The 19,816-nt window shown below is 35.7% G+C and overlaps 2 protein-coding genes across 4 annotated transcripts in view; one reads left to right on the forward strand and one right to left on the reverse strand.

Annotated features, from left to right (window-relative positions):
- LOC110461536 (nipped-B-like protein B) overlaps positions 1-3,737 on the reverse strand; it is a 36,464-nt gene extending 32,727 nt beyond the window's left edge. For both annotated transcript variants that reach the window (XM_021515041.1, XM_021515040.1), the window contains exons 1-4: positions 3,546-3,737; positions 1,789-1,878; positions 1,039-1,207; positions 364-458 (exon numbers count right to left, since the gene is read on the reverse strand). In XM_021515041.1, the coding sequence (XP_021370716.1) occupies positions 364-458; positions 1,039-1,207; positions 1,789-1,861 (337 nt within the window). In that variant the 5' untranslated portion in view covers positions 1,862-1,878; positions 3,546-3,737. The remainder of the gene's footprint in view (positions 1-363; positions 459-1,038; positions 1,208-1,788; positions 1,879-3,545) is intronic.
- A 227-nt stretch (positions 3,738-3,964) lies between these two features.
- LOC110461537 (non-specific lipid-transfer protein-like) overlaps positions 3,965-19,816 on the forward strand; it is a 28,108-nt gene continuing 12,256 nt past the window's right edge. Inside the window, exons 1-11 of one of the 2 annotated variants that reach the window (XM_021515042.1) lie at positions 3,965-4,061; positions 8,150-8,207; positions 8,319-8,390; positions 8,725-8,789; positions 8,991-9,054; positions 9,859-9,923; positions 12,158-12,348; positions 16,840-16,926; positions 17,701-17,851; positions 18,696-18,747; positions 19,028-19,123. In XM_021515042.1, the coding sequence (XP_021370717.1) occupies positions 3,984-4,061; positions 8,150-8,207; positions 8,319-8,390; positions 8,725-8,789; positions 8,991-9,054; positions 9,859-9,923; positions 12,158-12,348; positions 16,840-16,926; positions 17,701-17,851; positions 18,696-18,747; positions 19,028-19,123 (979 nt within the window). In that variant the 5' untranslated portion in view covers positions 3,965-3,983. Of the gene's footprint in view, positions 4,062-8,149; positions 8,208-8,318; positions 8,391-8,724; positions 8,790-8,990; positions 9,055-9,858; positions 9,924-9,979; positions 10,045-12,157; positions 12,349-16,839; positions 16,927-17,700; positions 17,852-18,695; positions 18,748-19,027; positions 19,124-19,816 lie in introns of both variants that reach the window. The other variant, XM_021515043.1, reaches the window with a different exon arrangement.

Below are 19,816 nucleotides of genomic sequence, written 5' to 3' on the forward strand. Positions count from 1 at the left end.
TTGTCAACAAATATTTTGCACAAAGCAAACACTAAATACTTCCCATCTCAACAGCATATCAAATTGTCAAATTACCTTATTTTCAAGTTGTCACATATATTGATATGTAGTGTTATAACACTATAAGTTCACTAACATATTTAAAGAAATTCATGACAAAGGTAAAATTGTGGTGTTTTCACTGGATTTTTCCAGTCTTAATATTCCAAGATGTGTAATTGTGCATGTTGAAAAAGTAAAAATAAAAAATCCAAATTCCATTCGGCTACCACAAAAACAGATACTTGTTTCATAAATATCACATCAGGAACCATTTTTAGTTGCACAGACACATGTCCATCATAAATTTGTGTGTCTGTTTACCTTTAAACACATTGGGATCAGCGGCCAGCACTCCCCGTAACAGCTCTGGTATATCACCTTCAATGCTATCACCCACCAAACTGTCTTTCAACTCTCTGTGACAATGAAAATTGTACAAGGTTAGAAATGTACACATCCCCCTTAACTGCGTCACACTGATGGTAAGATAAATCTTTCTATCAAATGAACTCTTAAAGCTGAAAGCATTCTCATTCTCAATTCAGGAAAGGCATTTTTTTTCTCTCTCTTGATTTTCATGACAGTGTTATGCACTTAAATGTAAGTACTGTATCATTTACAGAGATATCTTTATCTTTCTCCATATAACAAATTGCAAGATACTGAAGTAAACTTTACCAATTATAAAACCTTACAATCTTTGTACAAAATACTCAACCTATACAACAGTGACATTGAAAATAACAGTTGAAAAAAAAGATGTCTTTTTAATTCTTCTTTCATCATTGACAAGTAATTAAGTTTTATTGTGTATAATAGCTTATAGATTGGGCTTGTTATTAGATTAAAAAAAACAACTAATTGCCCTACCTCTATTTCATAGGAAATATTTGAACTTTTGAATAGTATTTTTAAATATTCTACCAACAGTGGGCACGCGAAAGAAATCATACATATTTGTTGACACTCTTGTTAAAATTAATAATAATAAATTACATATGATCAGTAGATGTCTGCCGCAAGGCATGAACGATCTGCTGAGTTAACCCTTCATCTCTTTTGGACAAGTGCCGCTTAGCACTTTCAGCTAATCTGGCATGATATAGCAGACTTTTGTTTTGAACTGTTGATGGCAACGGTGTTGGCAATGGCAGTTCTGGTAGCACTAAAAAGTAAAAACAAAAAACAATAAATAAATTCATTATTAATATAAATAATTTCAATAATATGACTCAAAGCTATATACCATCATCTTAGAAGAAAATGGCTAATATTATCTCTTAAATTGCAGTTAACAGTTTTAAGTTTTATGTAAATAAAGAAATGTTTCACATGTTCGTCTTTTTATTTTATTTCATAATGGTATAGCTATGAACTACTGTAAATAGTGTAGTACAAAACAAAACAACAGAATATTGATAACAAAGATTACAAAATAGCCCTAATTGCATCAGTGATCGTCTTTCCTAGTATCTGTTCTTAGTTTATTTGTTGATGTTGATTCATGATATACTTAATGAAAAGAATTAGAAATTTTGCTAGTGAGTTACTGATTTATCTAAAGATTTTGATCAGTCTTTTTCATTTTCAAAAACATTTGAAGTACCTAAAATTGTTTGTTTCAACCCCGAAAATATGAAGTGTGATTTACAGCTGAGGATGGGTTTTAAACCTGCACACATGTGTCCCATGATATACAAACAGCAACAAGCAAAACAATTTGGCTTAGGGTAGCCAGTTACTTACAATCTGTCAAACTTGTTATTCCCGCAAGTGTTGTTATGGGAACACTTGGAACTTCACCATTCATGATTACCATTGGTTTGATAGCTACATCTGAAATATCAACAAATGCAATATTCATTAAATTAAATCAAAGATGTCTGTTTGGGGTTACCTTAATAAGTACCTACCCCCACTGTATATTGTCAACTTCATGCACAATTTTAAAGAACATTCATGTAGTACTGGTGGAGTAAGATTGTTCTCAATTGATGCAATTTAAAACCTTTTTGAAATATATGACTTCTAACTAAGTGAAATAAAATTAAAGGAAAGGAAACAAAATATTAAAAGACAACACCAGCAATAGAGTAGATACCATGCTCATATATATAACAGGAAGTATCTCACAGTTATGTCCCTTGAGACAATCAAAATGGTAGAATGAAATGTATAAAATGTTCTAATTGTTTTCAGTTGAAAGCATACATTTTACCAACCACAGTGAACCTGATGTTAATAAAATGATTTAAACTGGAGGATAACAGACTATCAATGCGATTTTGTAAGGAAATCAGCTATGTATTTCTAAATTAAATCATTTAAAATTTGAATATATATGCATGTACTAGATTATACTTGTAATTATTTGTATGAAGCTTTTATTTTGAGTATCTGTTTATTTAGTTGCCTGAATTCCTTCTATCAGAACAAAACTGTTAATGGATACTGAATAGGAGTGATAACTGCTGCTAGAGACGTGTACACGTAAAATGTTGGTAAAGGGTATGCAATATGCAAAGTTCTTTTTATCAGCATTCTGGTAAATAAACCCAGGTACTCTATGAAAATCAATCTGGTGCTTATTAAAACATTGTTCTCTATACATGGTCACTTATCTGAGGTCTCAAGATCTATACGACGCCTTAATATAACTTGGTCAACTGAACATACAAGCACTCTAAAAGTGCACCTGTTTCAATATCATAAGTATGTGTATATACAAAATGAAAACAGTATCATTAGCACACAACAGTAACTATGTCAATTATATTTTATTTAGTAACAAATGATATTGCACTGGAGCTACAATGGTGATGAAAGTCAACTGAAGTAATGGTTGAAAGTAATAACAGTGTCACTTGTATGACAAAGCCAGATCTTCTATTATAATTGGAATTTACAGTTCAATAAAACAATCTGTAATGATAGCAGGTGATTTTATTTATCATTATGCCATCAATTATCAATGTACTGTATGGTTAACAATTTATCTCTGAATGTTGTGAACCGATACGGTACAGTAGAGTACTCACTACTGTGCTGGCTAACCAAGCTCGTTCATTATCTCCAATTATAATTATGCCTCAATTTAACGCAGTAGTTATGGTCATATAGGAAATACAACACAATCAACAGGAAAGGGGATGTAATGTAACGTAATCGGAAGACGAAGATTAATATTATGATGTGTTAACATGGAAATAGGAAAAAAGGGGTCAACACTTCGGAAAGGTGCATGCATCCTCTAGATTTAACACTCGTCACAGGTTATCAACAAATGGTAGCTCCCGGTAAAAGATGCGCCATGCATGACATCCATCAAGTTTTGGCAAAGTCGACCTATCAACTAGCATATGACATGGACTATCTGTTATGCATATGCAAGTTGATATCATCTTTTTGATTCCCTTCGAGTTAACTGCAACACTGTCCACTAGACGATAATGTAAACAAATTGTCAAAAATTATCTCTCGGTTTGGCATCAAACTTGTCTCACCTGTCTGACTTTCAGAGATGAACCATACGATCAAAATGCAGATTATTCATTGGAATCATCAGTCAGATGTTAAGAATAATGTCCAAAGTTTCAATTGACATCCATTTCGGGTCGTCCAATGTTGGAAAAAATACCGAATTTATCCAATATTTAAGGAATCATAACAATGACCCGCGCCAAAATTACGACAGACTGATTACTTATCATTACAAAAATTCGCGATGACAAGTAGTTCTGCCTAATGGTTAAATGTCCATCTTTATAAATATATAAGGCATTTCACAATATAATTAACGATAAAGAATGGTATTTATGTTACTCTATCGATAAAAAACTATCAATATTTAAAAAAATGTCTAAATTAATTTCGCGTAGTAATTTATGAGGTTGAGGTCACGTCTGAAAATAGTTCGATCCGGGTCTTCAAGCATCTGCAAGATGGCAGCCGCAGCAGTAAACAGAAGCACGAGTATGCTGTCAAGGCGTGTTTTTGTGGTTGGGGTCGGAATGACCAAGGTTTGTTCAGAATTGAATCGTGTGATTGTTTGAAAAACACTTAAATTTTGAGTTAATTATATTCAAACTTCTAATGATCGCTTGAATTTAATGAAAGGGGAGGAAGCATACGCAACGATCTTTGAACCCTCGCGCTAAGACTAAGTGTTGCATTAGTAAATGTGCTGTTAGGTATAAATGTTACATTTTAGCATTCACCAACTTTTGATTTCTATGGAATTTGTCTTTTTTTTTGTAAGGATAAAATGTTTCAAGATGGGAGCGTCATTTCTTGATGACGGAGATTATTTAAATTAGAAGAATGGAAGTGATAACTGATATATATAAACATGTCCAGTACACTCTGCCGATTGAGCTATAGGCCTATAGCTGTAATAGCTCTATTGACCTATGTGAAATAGGTTATTTGAGCTATTTTCAAGTGATTTTCTTTTTTGAAAGAAAATTGTATCATTCGGTTGATAACAAAAGACATTAGGCCTAAATATAAGTATACGACAAGTTTGATTCAAATTTAAAAAAAAAAGAATACAGTAGACGTATTCTTTTTTAAAAATAATGGTGTAAAAAAATGGAAATTTTTGCATTTCTGAAAAATGATAATAAACATCTTATTGTATGCTTTTTGTAGTCAACATTATCAAAACCTTACTGTTTTATGTGACTTTGCTTTAATGAAAATTGAAATCTGAGAAAATATAGTTCAGCTATAATTTATAGGTTTATATAGCTATATATAGCTCAATCGGCAGAGTGTACTGGACCTGATAAAGTGGGTAAAAAAATGATGAATGAAGTCAAGTTAGGTTCTTGTTGTGTTCTTTAAAATATTATTGAAAAGATTATGTACCAAAGCCACGGCAGTGTAAAGAGCATACAGACTACAGTGGTCAGTAAGTATGACATTTGGTACAGGGTCCACATAACGTTTATCTGTTATTACTGTGTTATCAGTTTTACACATATCAGTTGATCATGTAAGATATGTTTCAAACAGATATATAGGTTAAATATGCTACATGAATGATCAAATTTCATTTCATGCTTTTAGAACATAACTCATTAGGCAAATATCTGAATGCTCGAAAAACAGTAAATATGTTACTGTACATTTAGCATAGAAATTACATGGTCAGCTATTGAAAGCACAATATTACCCCACTTATCAACTCTCTTGATCTGAGTGAGTCGGTTGATCTTGGACCATTTCCCAGTGCTTTTGCTCCTGCTATTTAAATCTCATGCTTTTATGTATAGCTTTGCTCAATATTTCTTAAAAACTAACTGCCTGGTTACAATGTCCAACAGTGAAAGCTATGTGCATGGGTTGATCAGTCAGACATAACAGGTTTCTAAGGCCATTCGAGGCCCTTGATCAAGAAAGTGTGATAGCAGTGACTGGCGTTCCATTGCATTAAGTGAGGTTTCAGATATCAATCAAAGGTGGACAACTACTAATGTGCCATCTGCAACTTCGTAGCAATAATTATAAACACAACATCTGTGTATTTTAAAACATGAACCAGATGCTGTGAACAATTTCTGGACTTAAATAATACCCGAACGAAGTTAAAATTTTGCAAATAAAAAAGTAATGAACCTAATGATATATGTTGGTAAAACTTCAATATTCATTTCATGACTATTAAAAAATATTCATGCTTTTCAAAAACACTTTTCATCTGGTAACAAAAATCTCAACCTCTGCATTAAAGTCAGGGTTGATAGGTATGTATTACTAATATGCTTTAACCCAAACGTAGGGCAGATCATAAGAAACAATGAACACATACTTAAGTACAACCCGGAAACAAAGAAAATCTTAACCTCAAGAATGTTAGTAGCCTATACCAAACCTAAATCAATCAGAAACTATCTGGTACGCAGTGACTTCACAAGTGACTATCTGCCAGCCGGCCATGTGGAAAAAACTGCAGAATCTGCAAACACATGAACGTATGTGACACGTTCACTAGCCACACCACCAAACAAACACACAAAATTAAAAACAGCATAAACTGTCAGAGCATTAATGCGGTATATGTCATAAACTGCAAGAAATGCCAACTACAATACGTAGGTCAAACGTCCAACACAATAAACACCAGAACCAGAAATCACCTCTACGACATTGCGCGCCAAGATGAGCGCAAGCCAGTCGCGGCACATTTCAATGCACCTGGACACAATGCTGATGATGTTATGGCTACATGCATTGTGTCAGGTATACATAACATCAACAACCGGCTAAGAACAGAAGAAGCGTCGATTCATATCTTGAAAACACAACGACCGTGGGGAATGAACATCATCACCTAAAAGAAATAATGGCAAATACGAAAACTACAAAAGCAAAGAACTCAACTATTATATCGAAGCCAGCAGCCAACAATACTAAAGCCATAAAGAAACTAAAAGCTCTGAGACCTAAATTATGGCTCCCGTGCATTCTGTGTGGGAGCACGTTCGGTGCACTATGGAGCCTGCGCCGACATGTCAATCTCAGACACGGCAGAGGAAAGCAGACAAGTTATGTTTGCAAAATTTGCAAACGGGCATATGGCAGGAGAGAACATAATAAACGCCACCAACAGAATGAACACCCCTTATATAAAATCGAACCAGAAGTGAGGGAAGAAACAACTAAGGACTTACCGGCGGAAGCCTTAACCAAAAAACATTTAGACAATGTAAAATTCAGAGTACGGCCGGCCACTGGAATAACAACTATGGGACCAGCATCTACAATCAGACCAATCATGGAGGAAACAATGCACACTCTCAAAGAAGACCTGATGATAAGTGACACCACTTCATCGTCAGACACTGCAAGTGAGGGCGGAAGAGAAAAACAGCCAACAAATATTTCACTGTCAAGCGGCACATGGTGCCAGGATGTACTAAATTAATCAAACAAACACTCTACGAATATATAATAAAATCATCTACGGAAATACCGTAGCACGTTAATATATATAAAACTACATGTGAACAATAAGTTTGAATTTCAGAGAAAGACATTTTTAATAATCACAGCATATCTATAAAGTTAGAACATCTAAGAAGGGCTTACCTGCCCTTCACTATTGTGTATTATCTATCTATTGATGACGCCATGTAATAACTAACAATGTAAAACTGCACCCAATTTTTAGTACTTCAGGGGCTGAAATATCTTGAAAAAATGTCCTGATGAAGACTCGCACATAGAGTCGAAACTAGTTGACCGTAATAAAAACCCACGCATTGGTAACGCTTGAGCGTGTTGTGATTGAAACCTACCTGGATTAATATGCTTTTGGGTGTTGTTAGTCAGAGGATCTTGATTTTTTTTGGCAATATCACTCTGTAAAAAAAATCTCACTCTCTAGATAAGAAAGACTGATATCTTCGATTTTGGGAGTTCATTAGGAGGTACTCCTTGTTCCATAGTCATGCATGTTACATCCCAGTCAGTCTTGTTGGATTTTGAGAGTTCAAGTTTCTCAAGAAGTGAAAAGGGTATCACTTTGAAAGGACATGGACAAACCCAGCAGTAAGGAAATTTTAATCAAAATTTTCCACAGGATTCATATACATGTACTGTTGACAAGACTATCAATTCAACAGAAACAAACTTTTGAAGGGAAAATATCAAACTTGCATAGAACTACTGGTAAGAAGAGCTTACGATGGTTGGCACAGAGATCCCTCTGGGTTATTTCTCTTTTGTAAAATTTTGTCAAAAAATGTCTACAAAACCCCTCCAACAGTTTTGATCCAAATTTTGAAAAAAAAACTTCACAGATATTATCACATTTTGACAACATTTGGAACTTGTGCATCTACACTTATTTTCTGATCCTGTCTTTTACTTGGATATTATGCCCATATTCTAATTTCTATCTGTTAATTTTGTTGAAAAAAGGAACATTACCCTAGTACCGTATATATATTAAAACTTGTAGACATAAATGATACCTAAGGTAGTTGTTGGATTGGATTGCTATGAATTTAACAACATTTTATGGGAATCATGCCCCATCCAGATAAGGTTCTGTATTTTGCAATTAAAGCTTGTTCTTTAAAACTGACGTGTATTGTTTCAGTTTGAAAAGCCTGGTCGCAGAGAAAATTTTGACTACCCACAGATGGCGAAAGAAGCAGGTGAGAAAAATAAAATTTTATTGAGAATTTTAAGAAATCTAATCACATCTTTAAAAGTTCAATTTAACTATGTTGAAATGTCTGCTTAACTTGTGTGTGTGCTATTTTCAGGGACAAAGGCACTTGAAGATGCTGGAATATCATTTGAAGAAGTCGAGCAAGCCTGTGTAGGATATGTGTATGGTGAGATACTATGTTTTTTATACGATTTATGTTTTTTTTCTTTTTTTTTTTCTTATTCTTTTTTATATTATTTTATTTATGTTTCTTATCTCACGGTATATTCATAGTCTGCCAAATGTAACCATGGGGAACATGGAGATTCTAACCACAGAAATGGAATTTGGGATAGAACCAAGGCTGGGTAAAAAACAAGAGATAGTGTTGTGAATGAAACAACAGTAGAATTTCTAGGTAACATACAAATTAATTAAACAACAATATAGTTGTTTCTGTAATGTACTTGACTTGAGAATATTGCTGCAAGAAATGAGCCTCTTAATGTTTCATGTTGAAGGTGACTCGACCTGTGGGCAGCGTGCTGTGTACCAGCTTGGTATGACTGGGATTCCAGTTTACAATGTGAGTCTCTGAACATATCAGACAGGCAATATTTTACTGGTTAGAGCATTCAAATTATAAGTCATGTGTTGTAGTTCATCATTCCATACATGTGTGGAGGTAGAAAGTAAAACATGCAAATACATGTCAATACTCTCCCTATTTTGGAAGGTGATGAATTTGGACCCTAATATTACTAAGTTGGTGTGATATTTGTTCCAGGTGAATAACAATTGTGCAACAGGATCCACTGCCTTAGTCATGGGGAAACAATTCATCCAGGGAGGTAGGTAAAGCAATCAATGTAGACATTTCATCAAAAACTGTATTTAAAATTCACAGTTTTTCCTATACCTATGTGTAGAATAAAGACATTGTGTAAGATAGCAGTCCCATTGACGAACTTAATGTCTCGTATATATATGTAGATTTAATGGGTTAATAGAGAGACATCCAATCTAAGACAGCAGTAATGTTGGAGTGTTGGATGTCTCTCTCTTCTTGGCCACAGTGTGCCGATCAGTAAAGTCAGCTGTCAAAAATCTGACATTTCGCCCAATAGTTGTTTTTAGCGGTTAAGTCATTCACCTTTTAAATTTCATAATGAACTATTCCAACATTTGAATCGGAGGGGTTCAAATGTGTCTTCAGGAGTGAATAAGTTAAAAGAGTCATTTACACTCATTGCTTAACTAAGGAAACAGACATTTTTGAAAGTTGCAACATCAGTTTTCAAGTCCTGTTTCTGTTTAAAACAAACTTAGCCCTTATTATTCACACCAAACTGATGAATCTTATTCCGAAGTAGACATCTTCCAATATGGCAGATCGTTTTTAAGTGTACATACTGTGGGCTGTTTTTTTTAAGATTTGGGTTTTCATGCTACATGATTATAGCTGTAGTTATTTTGAAAAAAAAGTCTGTTCATTTACTTAAATATTTATTACTGAACACATGCTATTTGTAAACAAAACACAAAATTTTTCTTCTCTGTAACCCTTCTCCTGGAAGAAGGCTGCAAATCATGTTCTCTATACTTTGGATTTGTATGCTGGACTATGTGATGGTATAATTTCTATCTCTCTCTAGGACTAGCAGACTGTATCCTGGTGTTAGGATTTGAGAAAATGAACAGAGGATCCCTTGGTTCTGTTGTAAGTTGTATTCCTATATTTGAAATATCTTACATGTGATGATGTCTTTTGCTCAGGATTAGCAGATTGTGTTCTGGCACTAGGATTTGAGAAAATGTTTCGAGGATCCCTCAAAAAATTTGTAAGTGTTTTTATTATCTCACAGACATATCCAAGAGGAATATTCAAAAGAGGGCAATAATCCCTGCTAGCTATCCTTATGTAGCACATCATTAATTGCATGCCATTTCAAATATATTTGTGAATACTAAATTTCATTGTCTTTCAACATCAAAGTCAAATTTCATTACAAAAAGTAATTGAAATTAAGATAAACAGGAAATGGAATCATGTCATGTACTGTTTATGAGAGTACAATTTATTTGAAATTATGTATACCATGTAGTGTTTCCATGTCTGTTTATTATTTGAAGAAAAAGACAAAAGAAAGCATTTTGCTATTTACTCACAATAAGAATAATTCTTAACAGCACTAGACAATGTAACAAACAATTCTATATATTGTATATATTTTTCTACAAACTAAATTATATCACTTTATACCGTGGTTGCGTTGAGTTGGTTTAGAGATGTGTGCAACCCTATTTACCTCCCTTGGCCCGCTTGTTGCTAACTGTACCCCAGTGTGCTAGAAATTTCTGCACATGTAAGTGTTCTAGCTCACAGCCCAGGTTGCTTGTCTGTGACCTTTGTTAATGCATGCAAAATTGATTTAAGAATGCTGGTTAATAAGTTGTGATAAACTGACGGAATTAACATGAAATACAATGTTGTATAAATGTACTTTCATGTTGTACCATTATCATTATGTCCTATTTGATCCTTAACATATCACTCCAACTCATAATGAGGAATTGTCATTCTGTCTATCTATTACAACTTAGTTATTAAGTAAATTATTAATATCAGTCAGTTATTTATGAACTTATGAACAAAATCAACATTCTAGTGTCTTGGGAATGTCAAATGCATGACCCTTAGGAGGTTCCAACCACACTGCTCAAGCTTGTCTCCTTTATATGTGTTTGATGAACCTCAGTGATTGACTCTCACAGTAGCTAGACAAAAGCACTCATGATACTGTATACATTGTCATACCAATGGTCTGGGGTGGATGTTGTGGTATCCCACTACAAACATAATACATTACATTTCCAGCAGACATGCAGGCATACACACATAGGGAGATATTAGCAAGGTGGCAAAGGACAAGTAGTGAGCACCTGATGAGGCAGCTCCTGCGAATTCCTCAAATTGTATTGATTAATGTATATGCTCATTGTATTAATTGTATATTTATGTACTGTAAACGGCTTTAGATTGGCTTACTTTAGCTAGATAGGGTGCTATATAAAATGTTGTATACTAAGTTCATAATCAAGATCATGTTTAACTGTTGGGTACTAATGCTGTATGCTATTGAAATCATATTAGTATTTATCCATGAACAATTTAGGAGTGTGACAACTGGTTCGCCCGTTGTCAGTATAAGGTGACCGGGTGGGGTGTCCTGCTGGATGTCTTCAGCAGTATGTTTCAGTGAGGTAGCACTATAAAGTCAGCATCAGTTCTGCGCTATCACAAGGAGACAAACATGAACATATCGCAGCCTCCCAAAACACAGACGCATAAACTACACAAATGCATCTTACCCACAGGGGAGGTCGTCCTTAAATGACCATAGCTGTTGATAGGATGTTAAACAATACTAAACCCAACCAAACCAAACTATTGAATAACTTGCATTCAATAAGAAACAAGGAAAGTTTCTCTTTTTACTGAAGATTGAACTTGTTCGCTCACACAGAATATTGATAATACGTTTTGTATATTCATGCATAATGAAGAACAAATGCTATATCCAAACACTTTTTGATGGACACATTCACTCCGTTACCATAATATCGGGTACAATTTCCATCTCGGACTACATATGTTGTTGCATTGAAAATGATAAAGCAAGTTAAGGGAATCTGGTACTCACTCCATTAATTTGTGTTCCTAAGTAAAAGATATATATATGATATAGATTTCTTTAAATTAAATTAAAAGCATCAAATATAAATTCAAATATCAGAACAAATATTTATTCATACTGTATACATTGAATGAAATTTGAATTACTGTCCTTGGAATTCTACTTCAGTATTCAGAAAATTTCATACACACCAAGAAAAATCGATATATACCAGGGGTAATCATGAAGATATACTGTAACATCAAACTATTTTCAGTTCACTGATCGGACTAACCCAGCAGACAAGCATGTTGCTGTGATGATGGACATCTTTGGTCTGGAGAAAGGTCCTATGGCTGCTCAAATGTTTGGAAACGCAGGACGGGAACACATGCAGAAGTATGGCACCACGCCAGAACACTTTGCCAAGATTGCCTACAAAAACCACAAACACTCAACCAACAACCCGTAAGTATCCTCAATATTGTAAACACAAACACTCAACCACCAACCTGTAAGTATCCTCAATATCGTACACACAAACACTCAACCCACAACCCGTAAGTATCCGCAACAATATTGTACACAAACCCCCAACCAACAACCTGTAAGTGTCCTCAATATTGTACAGAAACACTCAACCAACAAGCTGTAAGTATCCTCAATCTTGTACACAAACACTCATCCAACAACCCGTAAGTATCATCAATATTGTACACAAACTCTCAACCAACATCCCTTAAGTACCCTCAATATTGTACACACACACACTCAACCAACAACCTGTAAGAATCCTCAATATTGTACATAAAGACTCAACCAACAACCAGTAAGTATCCTCAATAATGTACACAAACACTCAAACAACAACCCGTAAGTATACTCAATATTGTACACAAATACTCAACCAACAAACCGTAAGTATCCTCAATACTGTACACAAACACTCAACCCACAACCCGTAAGTATCCTCAATACTGTACACAAACACTCAAACAACAACCCGTAAGTATACTCAATATTGTACACACAAACCCTCAACCAACAACCTGTAAGTGTCCTCAATATTGTACACTCAAACACTCAACCACCAACACGTAAGTATCCTCAATATTGTTCACACAAACACTCAACCAACGAGCCTTAAGTATCCTCAATATTTTACACAAACACTCAACCAGCAACCTGTAAGTATCCTCAATCTTGTACACAAACACTCATCCAACAACCCGTAAGTATACTCAATATTGTACACACACACTCAACCAACAACCCCGTAAGTACCCTCAATATTGTACACAAATACTCAACCAACAAACCGTAAGTATCCTCAATATAGTACACACAAACACTCACCCAACAACCCGTAAGTATACTCAATATTGTACACACAACCACTCAACCAACAACCTGTAAGTACCCTCAATATTGTACACAAAAACTCAACCAACAACCAGTACGTATCCTCAATATTGTCCACAAACTCTCGACCAACCACCCGTAAGTATCCTCAATACTGTACACAAACACTCAAACAACAACCCGTAAGTATACTCAATATTGTACACACAAACCCTCAACCAACAACCTGTAAGTACCCTCAATATTGTACACACAACCACTCAACCAACACCCTGTAAGTATCGTCAATATTGTACACAAAAACTCAACCAACAACCCGTGAGTATCCTCAATATTGTACGTAAACTCTCAACCAACAACCAGTACGTATCCTCAATATTGTCCACACAAACACCCAACCAACAACCCGTAACTATCCTCAATATTGCACACAAACACTCAACCACCAACACGTAAGTATCCTCAATATCGTACACAAACACTCAACCCACAACCCGTAAGTATCCGCAACAATATTGTACACAAACGCTCAACCAACAACCCGTAAAGGGGTAATGATGAAGATATACTGTAACATCAAACTATTTTCAGTTCACTGATCGGACTAACCCAGCAGACAAGCATGTTGCTGTGATGATGGACATCTTTGGCCTGGAGAAAGGTCCTATGGCTGCTCAAATGTTTGGAAACGCAGCACGGGAACACATGCAGAATTATCTCACCACGCCAGAACACTTTGCCAAGATTGCCTCCAAAAACCACAAACACTCAACCACCATCCCGTAAGTATCCTCAACAATATTGTACACAAACACTACACTTTGCCAAGATTGCCTACAAAAACCACAACCACTCAACCAACAACCTGTAAGTATCCTCAATATTGTACACAAACACTCAACCAACAAACCGTAAATATCCTCAATATTGTACATAAACACTCAACCAACAACCAGTACGTATCCTCAATATTGTACACACAAACACTCAACCAACAACCCCGTAAGTATCCTCAATATTGTACACACACACACTCAACCAACAACCCGTAAGTATCCTCAATTTTGTACACAAACACTCAACCAACAAACCGTAAATATCCTCAATATTATACATAAACACTCAACCAACAACCAGTACGTAACCTCAATATTGTACACACAAACACTCAACAAACAACCCCGTAAGTATCCTCAATATTGTACACAATCACTCAACCAACAACCTGTAAGTATCCTCAATATTGTACACAAAAACTCAACCAACAACCCGTAAGTATCCGCAATATTGTACACAAACACTCAACCAACAACCCCGTAAGTATCCTCAATATTGTACACAAACACTCAACCAACAACCAGTAAGTATCCTCAATAATGTACACAAACACTCAACCAACAACCCGTAAGTATCCTCAATATTGTACCCACAAACACTCAACCAACAACCCCGTAAGTATCCTCAATATTGCACACACAAACACTCAACCAACAACCCGTAAGAATCCTCAATATTGTACACACAAACACTCAACAAACAACCCCGTAAGTATCCTCAATATTGTACACACAAACACTCAACCAGCAATCTTCTTGAGTATTTTCAGTTTCAAACATCTCGTATTTTGTGTTCTCTGAATAGTACATAAGCACTCAACAAACAAGTCATTGGTACTCCAGTAAGATGTTTACTGTTTTTTTACTCCTCTTAAGTGTGCACCGTTTTCATTGGTTCTTGGTACACAGAACCCTTACATGGCTGGGATGTGAATAAATTAGATCGATTGGAGTTACACCTCATGTACTTATGGAGTTATGTCCCATTTTTAAAAACAATTTTTGCACTACAAATCTCAAATGATTAAAAGGGGTTTTAATAAAATATTGTATTGGAGCAACCTCCTATGTTATACCCTTTTATTGAAAAAACATTATTAGGGCCCCGTATCGGAGATACGGGTGCCCTATAGTGATCACTCTGTCTGTCTGTCTGTCCACAAATTTTGTTCCTGGCTGATAACTTTGGTATTTATTGACCGATGTACATGAAACTTGGTCGATGTTCAGTTCACAAAAATACACATTCAGGTAAAAAGTCAAGGTCAAAGATTAAGGTCATTAGGTTCAAAGGTCAAGGTCAAATTTTGCATCTTTTCACTGATGAACATTTTGTTATGACATGATGAAGCAAGGTTGATCAGAATTAAACAAGGAGTCAACTGACCAAAGGTCAAGGTCATTGGGTCAAAGGTCTAGGTTGAATTTTGTATCTTTTCACTGGTGAACATTTCCCTATGACACTTTGGAGCAATGTTGCTCAGAATTAAACAAGGAGTCAATTGACCAAAGGTCAAGGTCACTGGGTCAAAGGTGAAGGTTAAATTTTGTACCTTTTCCTTGAGGAAAATTTTGTTATGACATTATGAAGCAATGTTGTTCAGAACTTAACACAGAGTCAACTGACCTTGGGTCCAGGTTACGGGGTCCAAAGGGTCAAGGTCAAGTTTTGTATTTTTTACTGATTAACATTTTGTTATGATATTAAGAAGCAAAGTTAGTCGGAATTAAAGAATGAGTCAACTGACCAAAGATCAGGGTCACTGGGTTAATGGTCAAGGTCATTTGGGTACATAGGTCAAAGACAAAGTGGATCTCTGACTTTGACCCTGGCTCTTGATGGAGGAGGTATATAAGGTGAAATAAAACAAATCAAAGCTAACAAATGAGTATTGCACTGGTATTTACCTTTCTGAATATTTTGCTTCCTTGCGATTTTTTTTAAGTCCAAATGTCAAACGTCAAGCTCAACTATATGGGCAGATTGCTTCTTGATGATTATGTGGGATATATTGCCACAAGACGGGGCCCTTACTGACCTGTCTGTGTTCTAGTTGAAATAACTGTTCCTTCTGTTTTTGGCACATGCTAGGGTATTTGCCATTCTGGGGACTGTTCTATTTTAGATTTATATTAACAAGAATTTTTGTGTGTAAATTAAGATTTTTATGAATGATATAATGAGTGGCCAGTTTGATTATTTTTTCCTACTTCCAAATATACTGCATCCAAGTCACTCACCAAGACTTTTTTTCAAACTCAATCTTGATTTATTGTGTGACCATGAAAACCTTTTATACCTAAGGCTACATTCGAGTATCACGGTTGAAATGGTACGTGTGGCGTAGAAATTTTCCACGATAAACAAACACACTTGGACCGTTCTATAAGCAGAGCTAAAAATCCACAGTTTCGGAGAATAAAAAACAATGCATCAAGTAAATTATGCCCTTCTCTCACGTGTCCACTAAATTACATAACGTATCTTAAAAACTACATGTGGCTTGACATTGTTTTAGAAAGAAATAACGCAAATTGGCAATAGTCAGCATTTTAGTTTCGGTCAGGTACGTCTGGACCCCTCAATCTACACGTACCAAATTTTCCTGAGGTCAGCCTCGGTCCAAATCTGTACCTGTCGTTTTCTTTACAGGTTCAACCAGTTCAACTGTTTCAACCGGATACGCGAATGTAGCCTTTATATGTTGAAAATAACTCCCTTAATATGATCTTAGTGTTAATACCTGTTATTTATTCACAGGTATTCCCAATTCCAACAAGAATACAGTCTGGAAGCCATTAAGGAATCAGCGAAAATCCACGACCCACTGACCAAACTGCAGTGTTGGTAAGCACAAATGTACCAAACATGATGCAGCCAGATTGACCAGGATTTCTTGGATTGCAAATTTAAAAGGTCAAAAGGCGGATTGAGCTTATACTTATGGCATGACATTCCTCATCCATTTACCAATTTTTACTTCAGTTAAATCTTTAAAATCCTTGTCCTTTAGTTCCAGATACAGCATTTAATTTATGGTCTTGCATATCCTCTGGCCAAGGGCACTCAACGTTGTAAGACATGGTTGGGCAAAGTGAATCAACATTGTATAAATTAAGGGTATGGGTCCTTTGGGGCCAAAGGGATGTGGCCTACAACCCCAGCTTGGGGACTTATTACCTGCATTCATATTATGGAAATGGCTGTGATTTCTGCACTAAAACTAAATATACATATTTGCAGAAGACCAATACTTCCATGATACTAGAATCAGTTTGGGGGCCTTGACCTATCTCTAAGTCATAACATTGAAACTATTAAAATCCCAACTCATTAACCACATATACAATTGTTAGGCATGAAGAGATGAACACAATATTTCTATCATGATTGGCTCATTGGTCCAGTCTAGCCCCGAGTGGCTAATTCACTAGGTCATAACATGAAAACAGTTAAGTTTCCAACTATGTAACTGTATATTATTTATGAGAATATTTTGCAATAATTTTGTAAATATCTAGGTGAGAGATACAGTACCTTTTTGACCTCTTACTCTGTTTCAGCTTTATTTATGCTATATATCAGTCCTGGTTGTCTGAAAATTTGCTTTTTCTGTTTCAGTCCAACATCAGACGGATCTGCTGCTGCCATCCTGGCAAGTGAGGCCTTTGTGATAAAACACAACCTTCAGTCACAGGCTATCGAGGTCCTTGGCATGCAGATGGCCACTGACCTGCCAAGTACCTTTGAGGACAAGAGCTGCATGAAAATGGTTAGTGTTCATTGTCAGTATTTGAGTTAACTGCTTTAATATTATCTTCCTTGATATTCCAAAGTATAAAAAGTAGTGTAGGATCATTTAATAAATAAGCATTTTTAGCTCACCTGGCCTGAAGGGCCAAGTGAGCTTATGCCATGGCACAGCGTCCGGTGTCTGTCGTTCGTCAACTTTTTTCTGTAAAACGCTACTAGTCCTTAACGGCTCAGAGGATTTTGACCAAATTTGGTCTGGAGCATCATTGGCAAAAGGGTTCTCAGTGATGTGTAAACAGAGGGTATGGCCCCCTTGGGGGTAAAGGGGCAGGGGAAAATAGGTAAATCTTACAAATCTTCTTCTTCTCAACCAATTGAAGGATTTTGACCAAATTTGTTCGAGTGCATCTTTGGACAAAGGAACCAGTTTGTATAAACGGAGGGTGTTGCCCCTCTGGGGGCAGAGGGGTAGGGCCCAATAGGGGATATAGAGATTTTTTTCTCCTACTATACAAGTGAAGGGATATAAACCAAAAGCAGTCTGAAGCATGCTTAAGGGAAAAAATCTCAATTTGTTTAATTTGCATAATAAGGTGCATGTGAGGCCCAATAGAGGAAAATTGGAACATAACATGGAAACTTATTTTCTTGGTGTCTTTCCCACCAAAATATATGTAGCAACTTTGTTTATTGTACTCCTTTGATAAAACCTGTATTGTACTCAGCAGGTTTTAAATTGAAAAATAAAATACCAGGTGAGCTATTAAGGCCCCTGGGCCTCTTGTTAAATTATGAAATGCTGTTGATATTTACAAGTCTGATTGCGTTGCATGTAACAACTAGATATATGTCAATTATTTCAGGTCGGGTATGACATGACCAAGACAGCTGCTGACAAAGTCTTCGCGGAAGCAGGTTAGTCCACAATATCTGATTGATGCTTTAATTGATTATCTGCTCTGTTAAGGAGGTTTATTTGCTCTTATACTTATAGTTTCTGTGATATTCTTAACAAAAGAATTCAGAAGTTGATATATGCATTGTTTTTAGTAACAGTAGAAATTACAGAAAAAAATGTCCACTGCCAATTGATCTTAATATCAAACCAAACCTGTCTGTTTATGTCAAATTCAGAACCAATCAGTGTTTACTTTGACACATATAATATGGCCTCACTTATAATTGTTTTCTGCAGGACTTTCTCGTGATGATGTCAATGTGGTTGAACTTCATGACTGCTTCTCCTGCAATGAGCTCATCACATATGAAGCCCTTGGATTGTGTGAACCAGGTAACACATGATAACATATATAAGAATTATACCAGGCAAATGATGTTTATTCCTGTCCTTTGTTTAATAAAAGGAATATGAGAATACCCTGGAGTTGCGTAAAGGAAATGTTAATATTGTATGTCATGCAGGATGATGCCTTTCTATGAACAGAAAAAAATACACTGATCTTTGGTATAATCTTTTGCTGCGGCTGTGGAAGAGGTATAGCATCATCACTTCTTTGTCAGCACCATATTGACTTCATATCCGAAAAGATTTTAATCATATTTCATGCAATAATATGGTAGTTAGTTATGTGAATACCTCAGTCAAGTTCATGTTTCAGGATGCCAAAGTTCAGTTCAGTGTTACTGTGTATAGATTATATTTGTTGTCATTCATTCTAGCGACTTTATTTCAGAACAACTTTTGATTAAATTTCATACAATTGAGAAAGTGTGAGAATACTTTAACAGAGTGTATGTTCAGGGCATACTAGCCAAGGTCATAGTCATCATCTACTATTTTCAGAAGACAACTATTCTGTTCGCTTTCCGTCTGTCGTTGTGCAACGTCCGTCGTGCATATTTTTTTAATATTTTCGACTTCTTCTCAAGAACCAGTGGATGGAATTTTTTGGGTGACATATTTGTAGATTCCTACCCAAACCCCTGAGGCCAGGGCGGGGCCCCAAAGGGAAAATTAACCAAT

Source organism: Mizuhopecten yessoensis, unplaced genomic scaffold, assembly GCF_002113885.1.
Source record: "Mizuhopecten yessoensis strain PY_sf001 unplaced genomic scaffold, ASM211388v2 scaffold10635, whole genome shotgun sequence".
In the NCBI taxonomy this organism is placed as follows: domain Eukaryota; kingdom Metazoa; phylum Mollusca; class Bivalvia; order Pectinida; family Pectinidae; genus Mizuhopecten; species Mizuhopecten yessoensis.